The 20,377-nt window shown below is 48.6% G+C and overlaps 1 protein-coding gene across 1 annotated transcript; it reads right to left on the reverse strand.

Moving 5' to 3' along the window:
• Window positions 1-1,544: 1,544 nt before the first annotated feature.
• Window positions 1,545-19,512, reverse strand: DNAJC11 (DnaJ heat shock protein family (Hsp40) member C11). The gene is made up of 16 exons (XM_015812768.1): window positions 19,426-19,512; window positions 13,153-13,282; window positions 10,635-10,708; window positions 8,149-8,250; window positions 7,598-7,726; window positions 7,354-7,476; window positions 6,748-6,821; window positions 6,384-6,573; window positions 6,075-6,160; window positions 5,177-5,293; window positions 4,739-4,894; window positions 3,664-3,733; window positions 3,211-3,268; window positions 2,958-3,100; window positions 2,676-2,805; window positions 1,545-1,608 (listed from the first exon to the last, which is right to left on the reverse strand). Exons 1-16 carry the CDS (start codon window positions 19,498-19,500, stop codon window positions 1,583-1,585), a joined length of 1,683 nt encoding a protein of 560 aa, XP_015668254.1. The 5' UTR covers window positions 19,501-19,512; the 3' UTR covers window positions 1,545-1,582.
• Window positions 19,513-20,377: the final 865 nt, after the last annotated feature.

A 20,377-nucleotide genomic window follows, 5' to 3' on the forward strand; every position in this document is an offset into this window, starting at 1 on the left:
CCATTAACCCAACCACGGTGCCTTATTCGAAGACTGGACAACTGTTTATCCTGGATGGTATATAAGGTCTCCTGCCGGAGCAGGGGGTTGGTCTGGATGACCTCTGAGGTCCCTTCCAGCTCTTATGATTCTACGTTCTACACTCAACCACCATTTAGCAATGCTCTGTAAATCCACACAGAGATATTTTTTTTCCCCCCCTTCTCTTCTGGCAGTGCCATCCCCAACACACACACCCCTTAATTGGTCCTCCAACCCCCTCCCCATCTCACACAGACTCTGTCCTTCACAAAATTGGGTGGTTTTATTGTCCTTCGATGTTACAGGAAAAACCAGAGGCAACACCCCCCTCCACACACACACACACACGCACGCACACACGCACCCTCAGGAGCTCATTGATGGGGAGGGTGGGAGGGGATCACAAAATTGCTGTCCGTCAGCAAAGATGGAGCCCTTCGGCAGCGGGTTCCAGGGCTGGCTCTGGGTTGGTTGCAAAGAGCGAGTAACGGTGAACGGGAATAAAACAACAGTGTGTGGTTTTGGGCTGCTGCGATTATTATTATTAGTAGTAGTAGTAATATCTCAACCCCAGAAGGAAAAATTAGATGAGCAGCGCAGGGAGAAAGGAATTTTCGGGAAGTGTGTGAACCAAAGGACCAAAAACTTTTCTGCCTGACGGACGTTGGCCTAAGATGTGGGGGAAATACCTGGTTTCAGAGTTGACCACAGCCTTTCCAGGATCGAGGAGAAGAAAGGAGCCGACAGATTCCCAACATCTGGGAAGAGGCTGCAATTCAGAAACTTGGGGGGGGGTGTCTTTCCCCAAAGAGCCGATCCGCAAAGGAAGGCGACGAGAGCCACGGTCCGCTTCGGCATTTGGTGTAGGCCAACCCTGCGGTGTTGGGAGATGAGAGTCTTAAGTAGCCTGGAGCCTTGCCGGGTGACGGTGGCTGATCTTGACGGCCGAAGATCCTGATTTGACCAAGAAAGAAGGCTAGCGGGATCCCATCGGGTCAGCGATGCCCGGAGTGGACACACTGCCAGCCTCTGGTATCTAACCGGGCGGATGGCTAATTATTTTTCCCTTCTTTTTCACGTTTTTACGCTGCTGGGTTAGAGAGAGAGAGAGAGAGAGACGAGAGCAGCAAGGTTTACAACGCTGAAGGTTGGCGAGAGTCGGAAATCTGCGGAGGTGAAAGAAACGCAGGCAGACTCTGGATGCCGGAAGTGTTGGGTGATTGAGTGGTTAAAACTGACCTTGCCTCTTTGACAAGGGCTGTGGGGGTTTTTTTTGAGGGGGGGGAGGTTGGTCCTGGACCCTCCTGTCCCACAGCGTGCCCAGGTGATGGAGGACGAGGGGGGAGCACCCTGGGCACCTGTAAAATAGGTGGCTGCGGTTCCTTCTCTCTGCCAAGGTCACGGGTGCGAAAGCCACCTAATATTTTTTTTGTTCCCCCCTAGAGGAAGTTGCTTGTCCAAAGGGTGTGAAGCCGGTTCGAATCCAGAAAGGGAAGAGGGGGGGGGGTTCTGTTTCTGCCGAGCCGGGGGCGCCTCCCCCAGGCAGCTCCCCGCTGCTGCATTAGCTGTCCATATCGATCCGGTGGGCTGTTGGCGGAACAAGCGAGGAGGAAGAGAAAAATAAAAGAGAAATTAAAATATGACGGGCATATAACAAACACAGGGGAAGGAAGTCTCAAAAGAGGCAATTTAGCAGGATAAAAACCTCTGTTTTTTTATATAGCTTTACATTTATATGCTGATGGGGTCTGCAGAGGTCACCTCTGACCAAGATATGCAACTTATAATAATAATAATAATAAAGTTGGAAGGGACCTTGGAGGTCATCGAGTCCAACCCCCTGCCCAGGCAGGAACCCTACACCATTTCAGACAGACGGCTGTCCAGTCTCTTCTTAAAAACTTCCAGTGTTGGAGCATTCACCACTTCTGGAGGCAGGTTGTTCCACTGGTTAATTGTTCTCACTGTCAGGAAGTTTCTCCTTAGTTCTAGGTTGCTTCTCTCCTTGATCAGTTTCCACCCGTGGCTTCTTGTCCTGCCTTCAGGCGCTTTGGAGAATAGCTTGACTCCCTCTTCCTTGGGGCAGCCCCTGAGATACTGGAAGACTGCTATCATGTCCCCCCTCGTCCTTCTGTTCGTTAAACTAGACATCCCCAATTCCAGCAACCGTTCCTTATATATGTTTTAGCCTCCAGTCCCCTAATCATCTTTGTTGCTCTTCTCTGCACTCTTTCTAGAGTCTCAGCATCTTTTTTACATTGTGGTGACAAAACTGGATGCAGTATTCCAAGTGTGGCCTTACTAAGGCATTGTAAAGTGGTATTAATACTTCACGTGATCTTGATGAAAAAAGCCAGACCGTGCAAGATTGGGAAAGCAAAATTGGGGGGGAATAAATACGGTGCCGTGGGAAAATTTGATGGTAAATAAAGAGTCGTTTTGCGCAGGGAGATCGGCGGCGTATAAGTAAACATATTAACAGAATTTAAGTCGGGGTAGCAAATTCACGGGCAAGCTATGCCCAGTTAATGTGGTTTTGGAAGAAAATATTATTTAGAATCAGAATGGAGCTGGAAGGGACCACAGAGGTCTTCTAGTCCAGCCCCCCCCACCCACCCCCGCTCAAGCAGGAGATTTAAAGGGCCAGCACTCACACTGCTTTGGTATCCGAAGGGCCTCGTTGTCCGCCGACATCACTTGGTGGAGAACGCCGCGAAACTGGTAGAGGACTTTCAAGCTCTTGTCTTCGCCAATGCAAGGGTCGTAGAATCCGGGCAGGCCGGCCTGCGGGAGTTCAAAAGGAGGGTTGCTTGGACCGCGGTGGGAGAAGAGAGCCCCTGAGCTCGTGCAGAGCGGCAACCAAGAGGCCGGATCCTGAGCAGAAAAGAGCCAGGAAAACACGCCTCTGCCTCTCTCCGTCCTAGCCCCGTCCTTACCTTGGAGGCTTCAGTGAGGATGAGTTTCGAATCCTTGACCAGGCACTGTAAGGGCACCGTCACGTCAATCACCCTGGCCTTCTCGTCCCGCCTGCTCTGGTCGTTGACGAACTTCCCGTACCAGGCGTTGACGATAATCAGGCCTTGGAGGGGCAAGAAGGCGACCGGGTTAGATTCGGGGAGGTGTTAGTCGAAGCAGGGCCTCAAAGTAGGGGCAGAAGGCCGGCAAAAGAGACAACCCAGCTTTACGCACCCATCCTGGCTTCCTCGGCCTCAATGATCCTCCGGACGGACTCCTGCATCAGCCGCACCTGCGCAGCGGAGGAGGAGGAGGAGAGAGAATGAAGCTGGCAGACCTTAAGCTGCTCCGCTTACAAGGTTAAGAATGTCAGGCTTTTGGTGGGCTGTTATTATCAAGCCCTGATCTGTTTGTGGCTTGTTTGTTTGGCAGGCTGCTGAGGGCCTCGGGAAGTCGGTTGGAGAAAGCCAGGCCGGCTTCTTCTCCGACTCAAGAGAAGACCTGTTCTGGAAATACGTGTTTCTCAACCTTGGTGACTTTAAGACCCGTGGACTTCAACTCCCAGAATTCCCCAGCTAGCCATGCTCATTCTGGCTGGGGAATTCTGGGAGTTGAAGTCCTCAGGTCTTGAAGTTGCCAAGGTTGAGAAATATTGCTGTAATGTTCAAAGGAGGACGAGACACTTACGGCAGCTTCAGCTTCGTGTTTCTTCTGCAAGGTGTCGCTGGAGCAGCTCTCCCGTTGCTTCTCCAAGTCTCTAATGCGAGAAAAGAGGGGTTTCGTGGGGTCCAGATTGGTTCTCCCTCCCTCTCTCTCTCTGCCAGCACCCTGGAAGGGAGCCCCAAAAGGAGTATGGGGATCCCTGGCAATGCCATTCCCAAGTGCTGGCACTCACAATCTCTCAGGCAAGCTGTTCCATCCATCCATCCACCCATCCTTCTCCCCCTCCTTGCGTCTCATGTAGTCTGTCTGTCTGTCATCTACCTACCTACCTATCATCATCTGTCTCTTTCCATCCACCCACCCATCTATCCTTCTTCCTCTCCTTGCATCTCATGTAGTCTGTCTATCATCTACCTTCCTCCCTCCCATCATCTCTCTCTTTCCATCCATCCATCCACCCACCCATCCTTCTTCCCCTCCTTGCATCTCATGTAGTCTGTCTGTCTGTCTGTCTGTCATCTACCTACCTATCATCATCTGTCTCTTTCCATCCATCTATCCATCCATCCATCCACCCACCCACCCATCCTTCTTCCTCTCCTTGCATCTCATGTAGTCTATCATCTACCTCCCTCCCTCCCTATCATCTCTTTCCATCCATCCATCCACCCACCCATCCACCCATCCTTCTTCCCCTCCTTGCGTCTCATGTAGTCTGTCTGTCATCTACCTACCTACCTACCTATCATCTGTCTCTTTCCATCCATCCACCCACCCACCCACCTACCCATCTATCCATCCTTCTTCCCCTCCTTGCGTCTTATGTAGTCTGTCATCTACCTCCCTCCCTATCATCTCTCTCTTTCCATCCATCCATCCACCCACCCACCTATCCATCCTTCTTCCCCTCCTTGTGTCTCATGTAGTCTGTCTGTCATCTACCTACCTACCTATCATCTGTCTCTTTCCATCCATCCATCCATCCATCCACAAGCCATTCCTGGTCAAAGCTACAAAGCCCTCAACTCCGGTGGTCAGCTCCCACCACAGCTAGGCGAGAGACCCCCTTCAGACCTGCCCACAGCTCTGGGGCACTCACTTCTCCTTCTGCGCCCGCAGATAAGGCTGGATGATCAGCCGGTCCATGGCGAAGTAGAAGACCAGGGGTCCAGCCGTGGCGTAGAAGACGGCGCTGGGCAGGAGCTGATCCGTCAAGTGAATGGGGAAGAAATACGTCTGGCTGGCCCTGTTTAGCCTAGAAGGCAGGAGAAAGAGGGAGGGAGAAGCATGTTAGCATCTGCAAATTAGAATCTCTTTAGTTGCTGTGTGTATTTTTTATTTTTGGACAGGGAGTGTTGAGGTCCACAAGCCTTAAAGTGGCCCAGTTTGAAGACCCTTGCATTAGACTTAGAAGATGCCCATCGATGCCAACCCTCCTGGCATTTACACACAGGGGAGACCTCTGCCCCCCCTCCCCCATCCTGCCGGTTCTGACAGGGACGAGCAGAAAGACAGGGACGGAGGGCAGCTCACTCACTTGATCTTCAAAGAGACGCCCTGGGGCAGCCCCACGCTGACCGTGGCCCCGAGGATGCTGTGTTTGGAGATCTTCCGCTCCGCTCCGTACTCCACGATGGTGCCGAAAAAGCCAGCCCTGCCAGGGAAAAAAAGGGACATCTTAAAGGAAGGTGGAATAGCCGAGTTGGAAAGGACCTCAGAGGTCTTCTAGTCCAGCCCCCTGCTCAAGCGGGAGACCCCCTACCATTTCAGATTGGCTGTCCAATCTCTGCTTATAAACCTCCAGTAATGATGTCCCCATAACTTCTGGATGCAAGTGGTTCTATCCTTCCTTCCTTCCTTCCTTCCTTCCTTCCTTCCTCTTCCCTTCTTTTCCTTTCCTTTCCTTTCCTTCCCTTTCCTTTCCTTGCCTCCTTCCATCTGTCTGTCATGCACCTTACCCATCTCAGAATCATAGAATTACAGGCTTGGAATGACCTTGGAGGTCATCTAGCCCAACCCCCTGCTCAAGCAGGAGACCCTTTACCATTCTGGACAAACGGCTGTCTGGTCTCTTCTACCTGTACATCCCACTGGCTTTCCTTGATTTGGGGCACCCCTGGAAGATTCTGATGTTATATTCCACCCTAATCCAGCCACACATCTCAGAAGGATTTTTAAAAAATCTAATAAGTAATAAAGATAACGATTAAAGACCAGTGTTTGCCAGCCTTTGGAACTGGGGGATTCTGGGAGCTGAAGTCCACACATTTTAATATATTGCTGAGGAAAGACAGGACTGGGTCGCCAGTGGCCCCGATCTTCCTCCGGAGATCAACCGCTCTAACAGCTTCCCCACCCCAATTTTACAACACCCCCCCCCCATCAGCTTTATCCTCCAGGGCCCATTCAGCGCCCACCCGCCAGCCCCGACGTACTTCAGGGATCCTTTGACCCGCGTCTGATCTTCATCCTGGAACTTGTGCTGGTAGCTGACCATGACGAAGGAGTGAGGGATGCCCAGCTGAAACACGGCCAAAAATAAATAATAATAAATCAAATCAAATCAAACAAGCAAAGTCGAGGGAATAGCCCGATTCGCTCAGTGACCAGAGGAGAGAAAAAAGGTGGGAAAATGGAGCACCATTCACTCAGCAAAGGCTTTGCTCAGGAGTGGGAATTCCACTCCCAAGTAGGTCGTAAGCCGAGGACTTCCTCTGCTGGTCGTAAAGGAAGAACTTTCTCACCTGGAAGGCCAGGGTGAAGTGGCTGGTTTTGGTGTCCCGGACCAGACTGCTGTTCATGGCTGACTGGAGGCCCCAGCGCCACTGCAGGTACCCCATGGTGTTCTTGTCGAGATTCCGGGCCAGGACCGTCGTAAGTCCAGGACGGATCCCTCGCGAGGAGAACTGGAGGGCGCAGTTAGTGGTGATGAAGCTGCCGGGGAGGCCAAAGTGGAAAGAAATTGAGCGGAAGTGAGAATCGCCCTGAAAGGGGAACAGAACTGCAGGTGCTCCTCCGCCACAAGGGAGCCCGACGTTTCGGTCACTAAGCGAGACAGCTGTGAAGGGAGCTTTGCGGGAGTGTTGCGGTTCCTTCGCAAAGCCTTACCATCGTTGCGTGAGGTTCCGGAACATCTTCAGGCCAAAGACGGGGCCCTGCAGGTCTCCCGCTCCGAATTCTAGCTGCGCCAACAGAAGGAAAGAAAGAAGTTACAGAGAGTCCTCGACTTACGACTGCTTACTTAGCGACCGCTTGAAGTTAGGTTGGATCTATCTACTTAGGACCCAGATTTGAAGCCCCAGCAGTTGGAGACTCCCCATCACAGTCACATGACCAAAACCTGAGTGCTCAGCAACCCACGTCCTCTTCACAAAACCCCATCCCCTCCTAGCCCTGATGATGTTACCTAGTTGGGTCATGAGACGTCTGCAAGGAAACCACCTAGCTCAGGACTCCCTCAGTCCTCCTCCTCCTCCTTCCCCTTCCTTCTTTCTCCCTCTTCTCTTCTCTTCCCTTCCTCCTCCTTCTCCTCCTCTTCTCAAACGCCCATCCCCTCCTAGTACTGATGATGTTACTTACTTGGGTCACGAAACATCCGCAAGAAAAAACACCCAGCTCAGGGAGCACCCAGGACCCCACAGCCCAACCCTGACCTACAAATATTTTATCTGTGCCTTCGAGGGGAGTCAAAGCCTCCCCCCCCGCCCCATTTACCTCTCCCCAGCCCTTGGCGGAGGTCACCCGCCGGAGGCCCAGGCTGACGGACCCACCACCGTTGCCGTTCTGCGTAGACAGGTTTCCCGAGAGGATGGCGGTGTCCGTGGTCGTGAGCGGGGCCTGCAGGACGAACAGATCGCGTGAGTGAGCCAGGTTAGGAAGGAGCCGGACGAGGCTCTTTGAAGGTTTTTTGGGGGGCGCCCTCTGGGGGCCGAAATGGGGGAAAAACAAGCCCCCTTACCTCGATGGACTGGGATATGTGCATGCGGTTGATTTCAAGGTGCGGGAAAGGGCCGCCTGGCACGTCTTCGTACTCCTCCTCGTAGCGGTCAAACAGGTCGGTCGCGTCCACTCCGACGCTAATGGTACCCTGCGGAACGGAACAGATCCTTGATGATTCCCATAGTAACGTGATCCACTTAATGACTGTGGTGAAAATGGCCGCAAAATTGGATCCAGTCACAGGACGACTTTGGTGGAAAGTGTAGCTGAAGGGGGGGGGCAGGAGGAACTAACAGGCTGTCTACCTCCTACACATTCCACCATGACGACTCGTTTAATGACTGCGTTGCCGAGTCATCGCCCGAAAGGCCAGCCCCAATTGCGATCGTGAGTTGAGGACTAGCTGCATGGTGGAACGTAGAAGTTCCTCGTTCATCCTCCTTACGGGGTTTTTCCTTCACAGCCTGACGGCTTGGATGTTTAAACTCACCTTCTCTTAAAATAAATATACTTATCAACAGGAGGACAAACGCAAACCCGGCGGCTTTTGACAACTTTGCAAAGTCTTACTTTGGGGTTCGTCCGCTGCTGCAGCCGCCTCTCCTCTCTCTCGCGCTGCAGCCGTTCAAATTCCTCCCGGATTTCGGCGGGGGTCCTTCTCCTCTCCACCACCTAAAGGGGGGGGGCAGGAATTCACCTTGGGAGGTCATCTGTGTTAGCAGACACCAGCTTGGAACGAACAAAACTGTGGTCGTAAGAAGAGGACTAACTTATAAGCCAGGCGGGTTTTCCCCAAATCAGGGGACTTTTCCAAGTTACCGAGAAGACCATCCTTTAGCAGAGATTTTGGGGAAGAAATCCCACCCACCCACCCACACACGTCCCCGGCTCAAGATCTCAAACCCTCGGCACGAAAAACCGAGGGGATTAAATTATCCGCGGGGCCAAGAGAGGTGAAATTGGATGTGGAAGACCTCAAGCAGAGAGTCAGGAGGAACGGAGCTTGGTGTAAATGACTTTATCTCCCTCTCCCTTTTGGGGCAGGCGGACAGAGGGGGAAAAAATGCTGTTTTTCTGGCCGCGGAAAAAAAAAAAAGCCAGTTATTTTAGGCAGTCCGGGCACATCTGCGAGAACTGACCCCAAGGTTAAAAACATCTGGCCCCGGGTCAACCTCATTGTGGGCGCTGTTCTTGGGAAAATTGGTGGGTCAAGGGGTTAGAGAGATTGGTTCCGCAGTGGAGCTGAGCAAGGTCAGCCTCATTTCTCCCAGGGAGAAAAAAATAAGGTTAAGGAAAAAAAATAAGGCTGGGTTTAAAAAAAAGAGGGCCCACCTATATTCCTCCCCCCTTTCTAAGCCGTCCTTCCTTCCCAGCTGCTACCTCTAGTATGGCTTCTGCTACTCCTAGGAAGACGTGCTACACAGGACAGGCAGTCCTCAGCTTGACAAATGTCTCTCTTAGCAACAGAAATCTGAGGCTCAATCTCGGTCGTAATTCCAGGACTCATGTCTATTTTTTTCAGTGACTCTTCCCAAGGCAGTTATTTTTTTATTTTTTCCCCCTTCCTTTCCATGTCATCTCTAAACTCAACAAAACGGCACGATTTCAATTTTCCATTTTCGTAAAAAGAACATAAATTGGAAAAAGAGAGAACGGCCCCAGATGTGGATCTTATTATTATTATTATTATTATTATTATTATTATTATTATTATTATTATTATTATTATTATTATTATTATTATTATTATTATTATTATTATTATTATATTATTATTATTATTATTATTATTATTATTATTATTATTATTATTATTATTATTATTATTATTATTATTATTATTTTTAAATGTCACCGCTGTTTCCTCCAGCTCTTAACAAACACCTCGACACTCTCCGGCTGACACAGCCATCCGAATTTCCTGCTCTTTAAATCATCCGCTGTCTCTCTCCATCGCCAATTTAATGAACATTTCCTACAGCGATGCTGTGTGTGTGTGTGTGTGTGTTTGTTGTTGTTTTTTAAAAAAAGAAAACCAGCCTTCTGTTTATTTTCTATAAATTCACAGAAATGATTAGACCTCTGGGGGCACCGGCGTCAAATTATAGAATCCTCGCTAGTTTTTTTGTTTTTTCCCGTTGGGTTTTAGGAGCCGGGCTCGGTGTGACAGGGGGGCCAAAACTAATTATTCAAACTTCTGACGTTCCGCCCATCAAATCTGTAACTGTCGGTCAAGGCTGGAATAAAGTCTGAGCAAAGAGGGTCCGAAGGGACACGGAATGTCCTTCAAAACCGAAGCAGTGTTCAAAGCTCTCTTTTTTTTAAAGCAAATACCGGAGGGTTGGAAGGGACCTTGGAGGTCATGTAGTCCAACCCACTACTCGAGCAGGAGACCCTGTGTAATCTCGGACAAAAGGCTGTCTGGCCTCTTTTTGAAAGCCTCCAGTGATGGAGCAGCCACAACTTCTGGAGGCAAGCCGTTCCGCTGATTGTAATAGAATCCTAGGGCTGGGACACCTTGGAGGTCCTCTAGTCCAACCCCCATCGGAAGCAGGAGACTTCAAGCGTCCAAACGGTTGCAGGAATTGGGTAGGGTCAGTCTAGAGAAAAGAAGGACTCGGGGTGACATGATAGCATCTTCCAATATTTGAGGGGCTGCCCCAAAGAAGAGGGGGTCAACTTATTTATTCTCCAAAGCACCTAAAAGCAGGACAAGGAACAACGGATGGAAACTAATCAAGGAGAGAAGCAACCTGGAATTAAGGAGAAACTTCCTATCAGTGAGAGCAATTAACCAGTGGAACTGCTTGCCACCAGAGATTGTGGGTGCTCCATCACTGGAGGTTTTTAAGGAGAGATTGAACAACCACTTATCCGGAATGGTCTAGGGTCTCCTGCTTGAGCAGGGGGTTGGACTAGAAGACCTCTGAGGTCCCTTCCGACTCTGTTATTCTGTTAGACGTGGGCTTTTCTCCTTCCCCGCCCCAAACAGACACCCCCCCCCAGGCCAAGATGGAGACCAGACTGCCCAGCCAGCAGCTCTCTCTTCTTCTTACCTCCCATCCTTCCATTTCAAGGCCTCGTTTTCCATAAATGTCGTAGATGGCTCGGGTCTGGGGGTCGCTGAGCACTGGAAATCAAAATTGAGACGTTATTACCCAAACCTGAAGCTTTGGAGGCCGAGTTCACAGCCAAGCCTCCATACCCAACCCACACAAACACATTTGCCGGCGCCTTTTCGCTATTATTTTTAGAAGACAAAACAAAAAACAGGCCACCCAACACAGACACAGTGAAATGACGTCAGGGAGGGTAGACAGGGCTGACCTTACAAGCCAGAGGGGTAGGTTTAAGTCTAATCCTAATTCCAGCATTCTTCTAAAACTGGATTTCAAACGGGGGTCCGGGGGGAGGGGGGGGAGACTGGAAGATTTCTCATACAGAAACATTGCTCCTTCCCTGCTTAACATCTTGCTCCTGTGTATCCCAAAATTCTAATTAAGGATGCTGTAAGTCAGCGTTTCTCAACAATTCCTCAGCCAACCATCCTCTTTTTTTTTCTCGCCCATCCCCATCCACAGAGTGGAGAGATTGCAGAGGAAGAGGTTATAAGAGAGTAAGCAGGCGACAACGGGGATACACATTGGAAGAACTGGAGGGAAGGAGGGAGGAAGGGGAAGGAAGGAAGGAAGGAAGGAAGGAAGGGAGAGAGGGAGGGAGGAAGGAAGGAAGGAAGGAAAAGAGGGAGAGGAAGGAAGGAAGGAAGGGGGAGGGGGGAAGGAAGGAAGGAAAGCAGGAAGGAAGGAAGGAAGGAAGGAAGGAAGGAAGGAAGGAAGGAAGGAAGGAAGGAAGGAAGGAAGGAAGGAAGGAAGAAGAGAGGGGATGTCTGGAGAATTCTGAGAGTTGAAGTCCACCCGTCTTAAACTTGCCACGGTGGAGAAACCCTGCTGTCAATGATTCCACTCACGTCCAAAGTAATCGGAGGACAGAAATGCTGATCCTTCCAAAAAACTCCACAGCCAAATATCTCTGGCTAATCTCTGGGATTTAATAAGAAATCATTTATTCACTATTTCCCTCTGGGCCCAAGCAATGGACAGCCAAAACTGCTGGCGTTGCAGTTTTACTGGGAAGGGGAAAAAAAAAAAAAGAAAAAAAAGCCAAATCTGGCCAGCTCCTAATTTACTTAAGCTTCAGTTACCTCTCTCTCTCTCCCTGTCCGCTCGCCCCAAATCCCCCCAAAACTGCTGCAAGCTATCAATAATTCAGACGCGCGCAAGATTCATTGGACCAAACCGGGATCAGGGAAGGCTGTCCAAAACGCCAGCTGTTTTCAAGGAAAGCTTTGACAGAAAGGGCTGCACAGCTAAAAAAAAATAAAAATAAAAATCTGGCAATCTCACATTATCGCAAACTGTGTGGGGATCCATCATTTATTTTTATTTTTTTTTGCACACTCCGGTAAACCACCTCTCCTCTAATTTTTTTTGGCAAGCTTCCTCTTCTCTCACCAGCTACAGCGCTTAAAAGCTTTTATAGAAGATTGAGAATTTAAAAAAAATAAATCTTTCTCTCTGTAGGAAGGAAAGACCGCTGGGAATTGGGAGAGGGGGGGCCGGAGGGAGAAAGACGAGTCCTTTGCCAGGTTTCAGCGTGGGTAACCTTGGAGACCTCACCTCAAATCCCTTCCCTCGTCTGTCGGAGCGAAAGAGCAGACGCATTAACCGGGAAGAGGGTCTGTGGTGAAGCGCTTGCAGAGAACGCCGCCGTCTGCAGAAGTGCCCTTGTGTTAAGCTCTTACGGGAAACACACACAACACAGAGATCACGTGGGCAGCTAAGAAGCTGCTGGGGGGCGACACGAAAAGGACTCCTTGGTCTTGAGCAGGCCGGTGTCTTAGATGTGGTAGGTAGCAAAGCGTAATGTAAGAAGGGTTGACTTTACTGGGGAGGGAAGGGAAGGGATGAAGAGGGAAGGGATGAAAAGGGAAGGGATAAGGAGGGGTGAGGGCGAGGAGGAAAAGCACTCTGGGGGTCCTTGGTGCTGTCTGAGTTTGGGAGTTTCTTGCTGATGTTTCATGACCCAACTAGGTGACATCATCAAGTGCCAGAACGGAGTGGGGGGGAGGAGGAGGAGGAGGAGGATTGGGGGGTCCTTGGTGCTCTCTGAGCTTGGTGGTTTCCTTGCAGACATTTCATGACCCTACTAGGGAACATCATCAGTGTTAGAGGAGGACTGTGGGGTCCTTGGTGCACTCTGAGCTTGGCTGTTTTCTTGCAGACGTTTCATGGCCCAAACTAGGGAACATCATCCATGCTCTATATACAACAGACCGTCGGCCATAGGCGGCACTGATGATGTTGCCTAGTTTGGGTCAGGAAACATCTGCAAGAAAACAACCAAGCTTAGAGAACACTAAGGACCCTACAATCCTTTTCCTCCTCCTCCTCCTCCTCCTCCTCCTCCTCCTCCTCCTCCCCCCATCTGGCACAGATGATGTTCCCTAGTTGGATCCTGAAACCTCTGCCAGGAAACCGCCCAGCTCAGAAGGCCATCCAGTTTCCCGCCTCTGACCTTCATAAGCCTGGTGAAGGAGGTTGAAGAGCAGTTCGGCCTGCCTCTTGAGTTCGGGGTCTCTGTGCTTGTCGGGATGATACAGCATACACAGCCGGCGGTAGGCGGCTTTCAGCTCCTCTTGAGTGGCCTGGAGAAAAAAGAGCAGAAATCCAATTAAGCGTCGATCGAGGCAGCGAGGCGGCTAATGAGATCCCGAATCTGCTGGGTCAGGGAAGCCGAGCGCTCCGAGGCTGCTTACACTTTGCACTGTAAAGCTGTGATGGTGGACTCACAACTCACAAGAGTTGTAAAGTAATAATAATAATAATAATAATAATAATGATGATGAAGAAGAAGAAGAAGAAGAAGAAGAAGAAGAAGAAGAAGAAGAAGAAGAAGAAGAAGAAGAAGAAGAAGAAGAAGAAGAAGAAGAAGAAGAAGAAGAAGAAGAAGAAGAAGAAGAAGAAGAAGAAGAAGAAGAAGTAGTAGTAGTAGTAGTAGTAGTAGTTGAAGTTGTTGGAAGGGACCCTGGAGATCATCTAGTCCAACCCCCTGCTCAGGCAGGAAACTACAGTTAGTAACATGGTTGTTAAGTGAACCCGACTTCCCTGTTGAGGTTGCTGGTCAGACAGTCGCAAAAGGGGGGGGTGTCACGTGACCCTGGGAAACGGCGACCGTCATAAATATGAGTCAGTTGGATCGTGGGGGATGCTGCAAACGGCCGTTGTGAAAAATGCTCAGGAGTCGCTTTTCAAAATGCAAACGGTCGCTAAAACTAACGGTCGTTAAGTCGAGGACTGCCTGTGTCAGGGAGCTATCAGGAAACCACGGTGCAAATGCAGGATTATCTCCAAAGTTTTGCGTCCGAAGACCTTATTTGACCAGTGGAAAAATTTCCCTAGCTTTTAACTTGGAAGATAAGGTTTAGCCACCCTAAATAGGAACTTAAAACTCAGCAGAAAACTACATCATTTTAATCTACGTAGCGGGACTTAAGCCATTTCTGGAATTGAGTTTGTTTGTTTTTTTTCCTGCTGTTTTTTTTTTTAATTCTTAGTTCATCTACATGCAAATTGGATGAAACCTGCCAGGATCTCACTGCAAAAAAAACAAAAAACCACATGCCTCTCTTTTAGCTAGAAGAATTAACGCAGACGAGGAAGGAGTAGAAATTCTAGCCCAGCCAGGACCTGATTTAATCAAACCGGTGATAAATGGTTTAATGCGCTATTGATTAAGTAATAGAGATGAGCCATTCAATTTTTTTTCCCCACCCAAAAAAAAAAAAATCATGTTCAATAAAATATAAAATTGGGCTTTTTATCATCGAGGGAATCGCTAAGAGGTCACCGGCTCAATATCTCGTAGGAGCAAGAACATCTCTCTGAAATCCTGAACAACATTTCAAAGTGGAAGGAGAGATTAACGCTAATACGGTTATTCCTCGAATTACGACAATTGAGCCGAAATTTACAGGTCGTAAAATGGAACAAAATTCACTTAATAATGTTCTCACTAATTTGGGGCTCTCTCTAAGTCAAGGACGACCTGCGTTTTTCTGTCATTGCCCGAGCTATTGGCAAGAGCCAGATTTTTTTATGCCCATCTCATCTCATCTCATCCTGGTCTGTTTAAACTCTGCTCCCTTCCATCCTCCCTGGTCAGATTAACCTGGAAAAGAGAAGTGGGAGGGAAGGACACAGCACCGGGAAGGCCGAGCTGCCCAGTTGCTGCAGGTTTTAATAAAATCATCACGACAGGATTTGTTTTTTAAAATAGGTTGGGGAGTTGAGAAGCAATTACTCCAGACTCCTACCCCGAAGCCAGCATTCAAAGCTTGAACGTGCCTGGAAGCTCTACCTTGGTTCAATCTTGATTTATAAGCTCCTCAATTAAATGGTCTGTCACAACACCCTTATATTTTGAAAAAAAAAACCCAACAAGTTCCATTGCTCCGTTCGCATTTTTATCCCTCCTGGCAAGTCATCGGATCATGGAAATCAGCCCTGCCATCTTTTTTATTTAATAAACATAGTTCTGGGGTTCTCCTCTTCCGAATGCAGCCCCAAAATTAATAACTCTTAAAGAACTGTCATCTTGATAAAACGGTCCTGGACAGATTTGATCCTTTGGGAAATAAATGGCTTTTTTTTTACCCCCAATTTATTTGTTTAGCTTTGGTTTAATTAAAAGGTTTCCTCACCTACTTTTCAAACATAGCCTAGGAAAAATGTCATTTTATGAAAGTTATAAAACCACAAATATTACAACCGGGATACTTATTAAGCGGTACTTAACAAAGGACACGAAGCACAGCCTCCAACTATTTTTTTTTTTAATCTACTGGGTTCCTTTTTTAAACAAATATTATAGATGAAATCGGGCATGGTTCCCGGGGGAAATTCCGAAACTGTGAAGCCACTCAAAATAAAATATGGCAAAATTTAACTTATGGAGCCCTTGGTGCTCTCTGAGCTTGGTTCTTTCCTTGCAGATGTTTCGCAACCCAACTAGGAAATATCATCAGTGTCAGAAGGCAGTTGGGTTCAGGGAGTGGAGAGGAGGAGGAGGAGAAGGAAGAGGAGGAGGAGAAGGAAGAGAAGGAGAAGAGGAGGAGAAGGAAGAAGAGGAGGAGAAGGAAAAGGAGAAGGAGGAGATGTTTTATACAAGGACTTAGAAGCAAAAGATCACTCAATCTCCATCTGAAAAGTCCGTTCATTTCTTTACAAAGATGCAACTGTATTTTTTGACATGAACCATATTTGCAACCTGCAACCATATCCCTCAAAACTAATTTTCAGGGATATGCTTGCAGGCTGCAAAGTACAGTAAATTTTGAATTGACTCCAAAAATTGTAGCTTTCCATCTTGTGCAACTGGCTGAGCATTTTAAGTACACGAGAGATTTTTTTTTTTTAAAAAAAGGCCACCCGTCAAGAGGTTTTGACACGCTTTGTTTTAATATCAACGCAAACGAGGATCGGAGATCGATCACCAGAAATTGGACGGTTTATGTTGCTGGCACCCAAAATTATCAACCTATCCAGAGCGTTAAAATATGAGATCAGGATTAGAATGAACCATGTCTGAATTTTTTTTAAAAAGAAATTACGGATCCACCTTTAGCGCAGAATTGATTAAGTTGGCTCTTACTTGGAAAACCATCTTATCTATGAATCCTTAAGTATTTGTAGGTAGTCCTCGGCTTACGGCCAAAATTGAACCCAACCCTTCTGAAAAGGTCGCAAAAGGGGGTCACGTGACACCCCCTCCAGGACACCGCAATTGTCATAAGTATGAGTCGGTTGCTGAGTGCCTGAATTTTGATCACATGGCCACAGGGATGCTGCAACGGTCGTTAAGCGTGAAAAACAGTCACGGCTCACTTTTTTCAGTGCCGCTGTCACTTTGACTGGTCCCTAAATGAACAGTCGTAAATCGAGGACTACCTGTTTGCCTGCACAAGTGTGGAAATCACCTTCAAGCAAAAGAGATCAGGCCGGAAGACGGCCAGGAGAACAAGAAAATCAATACAGTTGACAATTCGTCCTTTTTTTATAGCAATTTGATACCAACCCTTATTTTTGTTATTCTCAAATATATATATACACACACACACACACACATCCCTGTAAAACCCGCAAAACTGAGAGTTGAATAAAGAGCCCATGTGTCTTTCAATTAGCCCCTGACTCTGCAAAGGAAGCTATTCTGCATTTTTGGCAGAAGGATTGTAGGAAAAACAGAGTTTAGTGTCATTCTAATTTTATTTTTCCCTGAGGCGGTTTAAAGTGCCGAAGAGCCAAGCTGTAGATCTGCTCAGAGGAAGGTCTCCCAAACTAATTAATCCAAAATTTAATGCACAATACATTAACAAGCACCGTTTTCTCTACCTCTGATGAGGCAGTCGGTTTTGGATATAAAAAAATGCTTCCATCTGAAAATAGACGGAAGAGAGAGATATATGCAGATTGTGAGTAAAAAGTAAAGTGGCATAACTTATAAAACCTAAACAGCTCACTGTTGCTCAGTCAATGGAGGCAGTCCTTGACTTACATCCATTCATTTAGTGACCAAAAAAGACTGAGGAAAGTGACTTTTCAAACCGTTTCAGCATCTCCATGGTCTCGTGATCAAAATTCAGATGCTTCACAATTGCCGTGCACTTACGACAGCTGCAATGTCCCAGTTCATATTTATGACGGTCACAGCATCATGTGATCCCCTTTCGCGACCTTCCCACCAGTAAAATCAATGGGGAAACCGGATTCGCTTAACAACCGTGTGACTCCCTTAACAACTGCAGGGATTCATTTAAAAACCGCGGGAAGAAAGGTCGTAAAATGGGGGCAAACTCACGTAACAACTGTCTTGCTTAGCAACACAAATGTCGGGGTGAAAAGCTGAGGACTAGCTGCTGAGGAAAATTATAAGCAGGAAAACTTTCTCCTATCGTAGTTTCCTAAAATAAGCAAAGCCTTTGAACATTTGGAGGGCATGGGATGGAAAGGGTGACAGAAGGCTTGTGGGTTCACCTATTCATTCCATTACTTTAGTTTCCCCATTTTGTCAAAAAAAAAAAAAAAAAGCCCTATAAGACAGCCTTTGGAAATCGTAATTTATTAAGGTTGTATGCCCCTTAGGATAGGATAAAGCTGGAAGGGACCTTGGAGGTCTTCTAGTCCAGCCCCCTGCTCAAGACCAATGTTTTCCAACCTTGGCAACTGAGGATGCGTGGACTTTAATCCTTTCGATGTGTATCCCAAATGTGGCCTGCTTAATCTCTTATAATCCCTTTCTCTGCAATCTCTCCACTCTGGGGAGGGGGGGTAGGAGAGAAAAAAAAACGAGCATGGTTGGCGGGGGAATTCTGGGAGTTGAAGTCCACACATCTTCAAGTGTTGATGCCAAAGTTGAAAAGCACTGCCTTAGACATTTGTTGGCTCTCGGAGATGACAGGAAAAGCAAAACCTGAAAACAGGAAGACAAACCAGTTGGCTGGAGTGCCAAAAATGGAAGACTGCAAATTCTGGGCCTGCCTTAGGCAGGAAAGCCGGTTGGGTGACGTTGGGAGAGTCACCCTCTCTCAGCCCATCCCACCTCGCAGGGGTGTAGCTGGGGGGAAAATGGTGGGGAGGACAGGAACATCAGGTCTGCCACCTTAGAGACAGGATATGCATATAGAGGTAGTTCCCCATTTACAACAGTTCATTTAGTGACCGTTCAAAGTTACAATGGTGACTTAGGACCATTTTTCACACTTACGACTGCTGCAGCATCACGAGATCAAAGTTCAGATGCTTGGCAACTGGCTCATACTTATGACAGTCGCAGTGTCCCTGGGGTCACGTGATCCCCTTTTGCCACCTTCCGTCCAGCAAAGTCAATGGGGAAGCCAGATTCACTTAACGACCGTGTTACTAAGTTAACAACAGCAGTGATTCATTTAACAACAGTGGCAAAAGTCACTTAGCAACCGTCTCGCTTAACCACAGAAATTCTGGGTTCGATTGTGGCCGTAAGCCGAGGATCACCTGTACAGGGTTCCATAATTTAAACTTTGATTCCCTTCTGTGATTTAGTTGGGACCCCCTCGGGGTCTCCTTCCTTCCAAGGCCTCCCTGGCCTTCAGCTCTGAGGAATGGCTGCTCTTTTTTTCTTCCACAAGAGCCTCTTCGACCTTCTTCGGCTGCCCTGGCCGCCTTCAGGCCCCCTTTCCAAGCCTAACCTTGGACATATCAATAATAATAGACGAGGCAATCAGCTTTGTAAAATACAGTATCCATCTTATTAAGTCTCAAGACTGGTTCTTCCCCCCCCCATGTATTCAAAATAGACTGCGGTTAATGTACGTACGGTATGTATTTTATTTATGCACATCCATATATATTCTTTTGAGAGTGGGCCTCAGAATTTCATGGATAATGTGTGCCAGTGTGTGCAAAGGAAAAGGAACGATAAAGGTTGTCTTAGCTTATATCTGAGGGCAAAGGGGTGGACTAGATGACCTCTGAGGAATCCCCTCCCAAATAATAAAGGGGGGGGGGGCTTTTGGAGATCTCCTCGGCGGGGAAAAACTCCAAAATCGAGATCTCCTCAGCTCTGGAGCGGCTCCCACTTTGTATACCACATTGTGGAGATATTTGACCGGAATCCCCGCCCGCTTCTGTCCTGTCAATGACTGGCCGAGCCTCCCCCGCCGCCGCCGGCCGCTCTCCCTCCCGCCGCCGGGCCTCGACTCGCCCGGGAGCGGCTCCCCAGAGCAGCCCGGCGCCCCTCACAGCGCCTCACCTCCCGCCGCACGTTCAGCAACGAATAATAGTCCTCATTGTCCGGCGCTTCATCGCCTGAAGAGGCCGCCGCCATGTTGCCGACCTTTCACCTTCCGAGCGCGCATGCGCCCGGCAGAAGGCGCCCTCCCGCCTTCACGGCCGCTCTAGGAAAAGAACGGGAGCTCAAGGGGCCGCTTTCAAAGTGCGCCATCTACAGGCGAGATTACAAGGCCGGCGGGCCGCCGAGGAACGCCGGAGAGCGCGCGAGACTAGAGCAGCCCCGCCTGCGCAGAAAAGGGAAAAAAAAAAAAAAAAGCCGCCGGCAGAAAGCGGGACATGCGCAGAAGCGGACGAAGGAAGGACTGCGGGGGGGAAAGGACGGCGGCGAGGTTTTTGAAGGAGGCGCCGCGTGTTTCTTTGCCGCGCATGCGCCCTAACTGGTGGACGGGCAGAAGGGGGAGAAAACCGCGCCCACCTGTGGGCGGGGCTCTTCGCCGCCCGTCTTGGAGATGGCGAAGCTGGCGTTGCCAGTAACGTGTGAACCCACGTGCAAAAATCTAGATTAAATGTTAATATATATTGCTGGTCCATGCAATGACAGGCCGTACCCTAAATATGTAAATAAATACGCGTGCAAAAATGCTAATGATTAATTCACTCTGCACTCTGTCATACGTGGGGCTGCCCTTGAAGACAGTGCAGGGCTAGATTATAGAAAACAGAATGACCAAGAGTTGGAAGGGTCCTTGGAGATCATCTAGTGCAGGGTTTCTCAAGCTTGACCATTTTAAGGCATGTGGACTTCAACTCCCAGAATTCCACAGCCAGCATTGCTGGCTGTGGAATTCTGGGAGTTGAAAGTCCACATGCCTTAAAATGGTCAAGGTTGAGAAACACTGATCTAGTGATTCTAGTCCAACCCTTTACCCAAAACAAGAGTCCTTATCCCATCCTGGACAAAAGGCCCAGGA

Source organism: Protobothrops mucrosquamatus, unplaced genomic scaffold, assembly GCF_001527695.2.
Source record: "Protobothrops mucrosquamatus isolate PMUCROS unplaced genomic scaffold, P.Mucros_1.0 scaffold109, whole genome shotgun sequence".
Lineage (NCBI taxonomy): Eukaryota > Metazoa > Chordata > Lepidosauria > Squamata > Viperidae > Protobothrops > Protobothrops mucrosquamatus.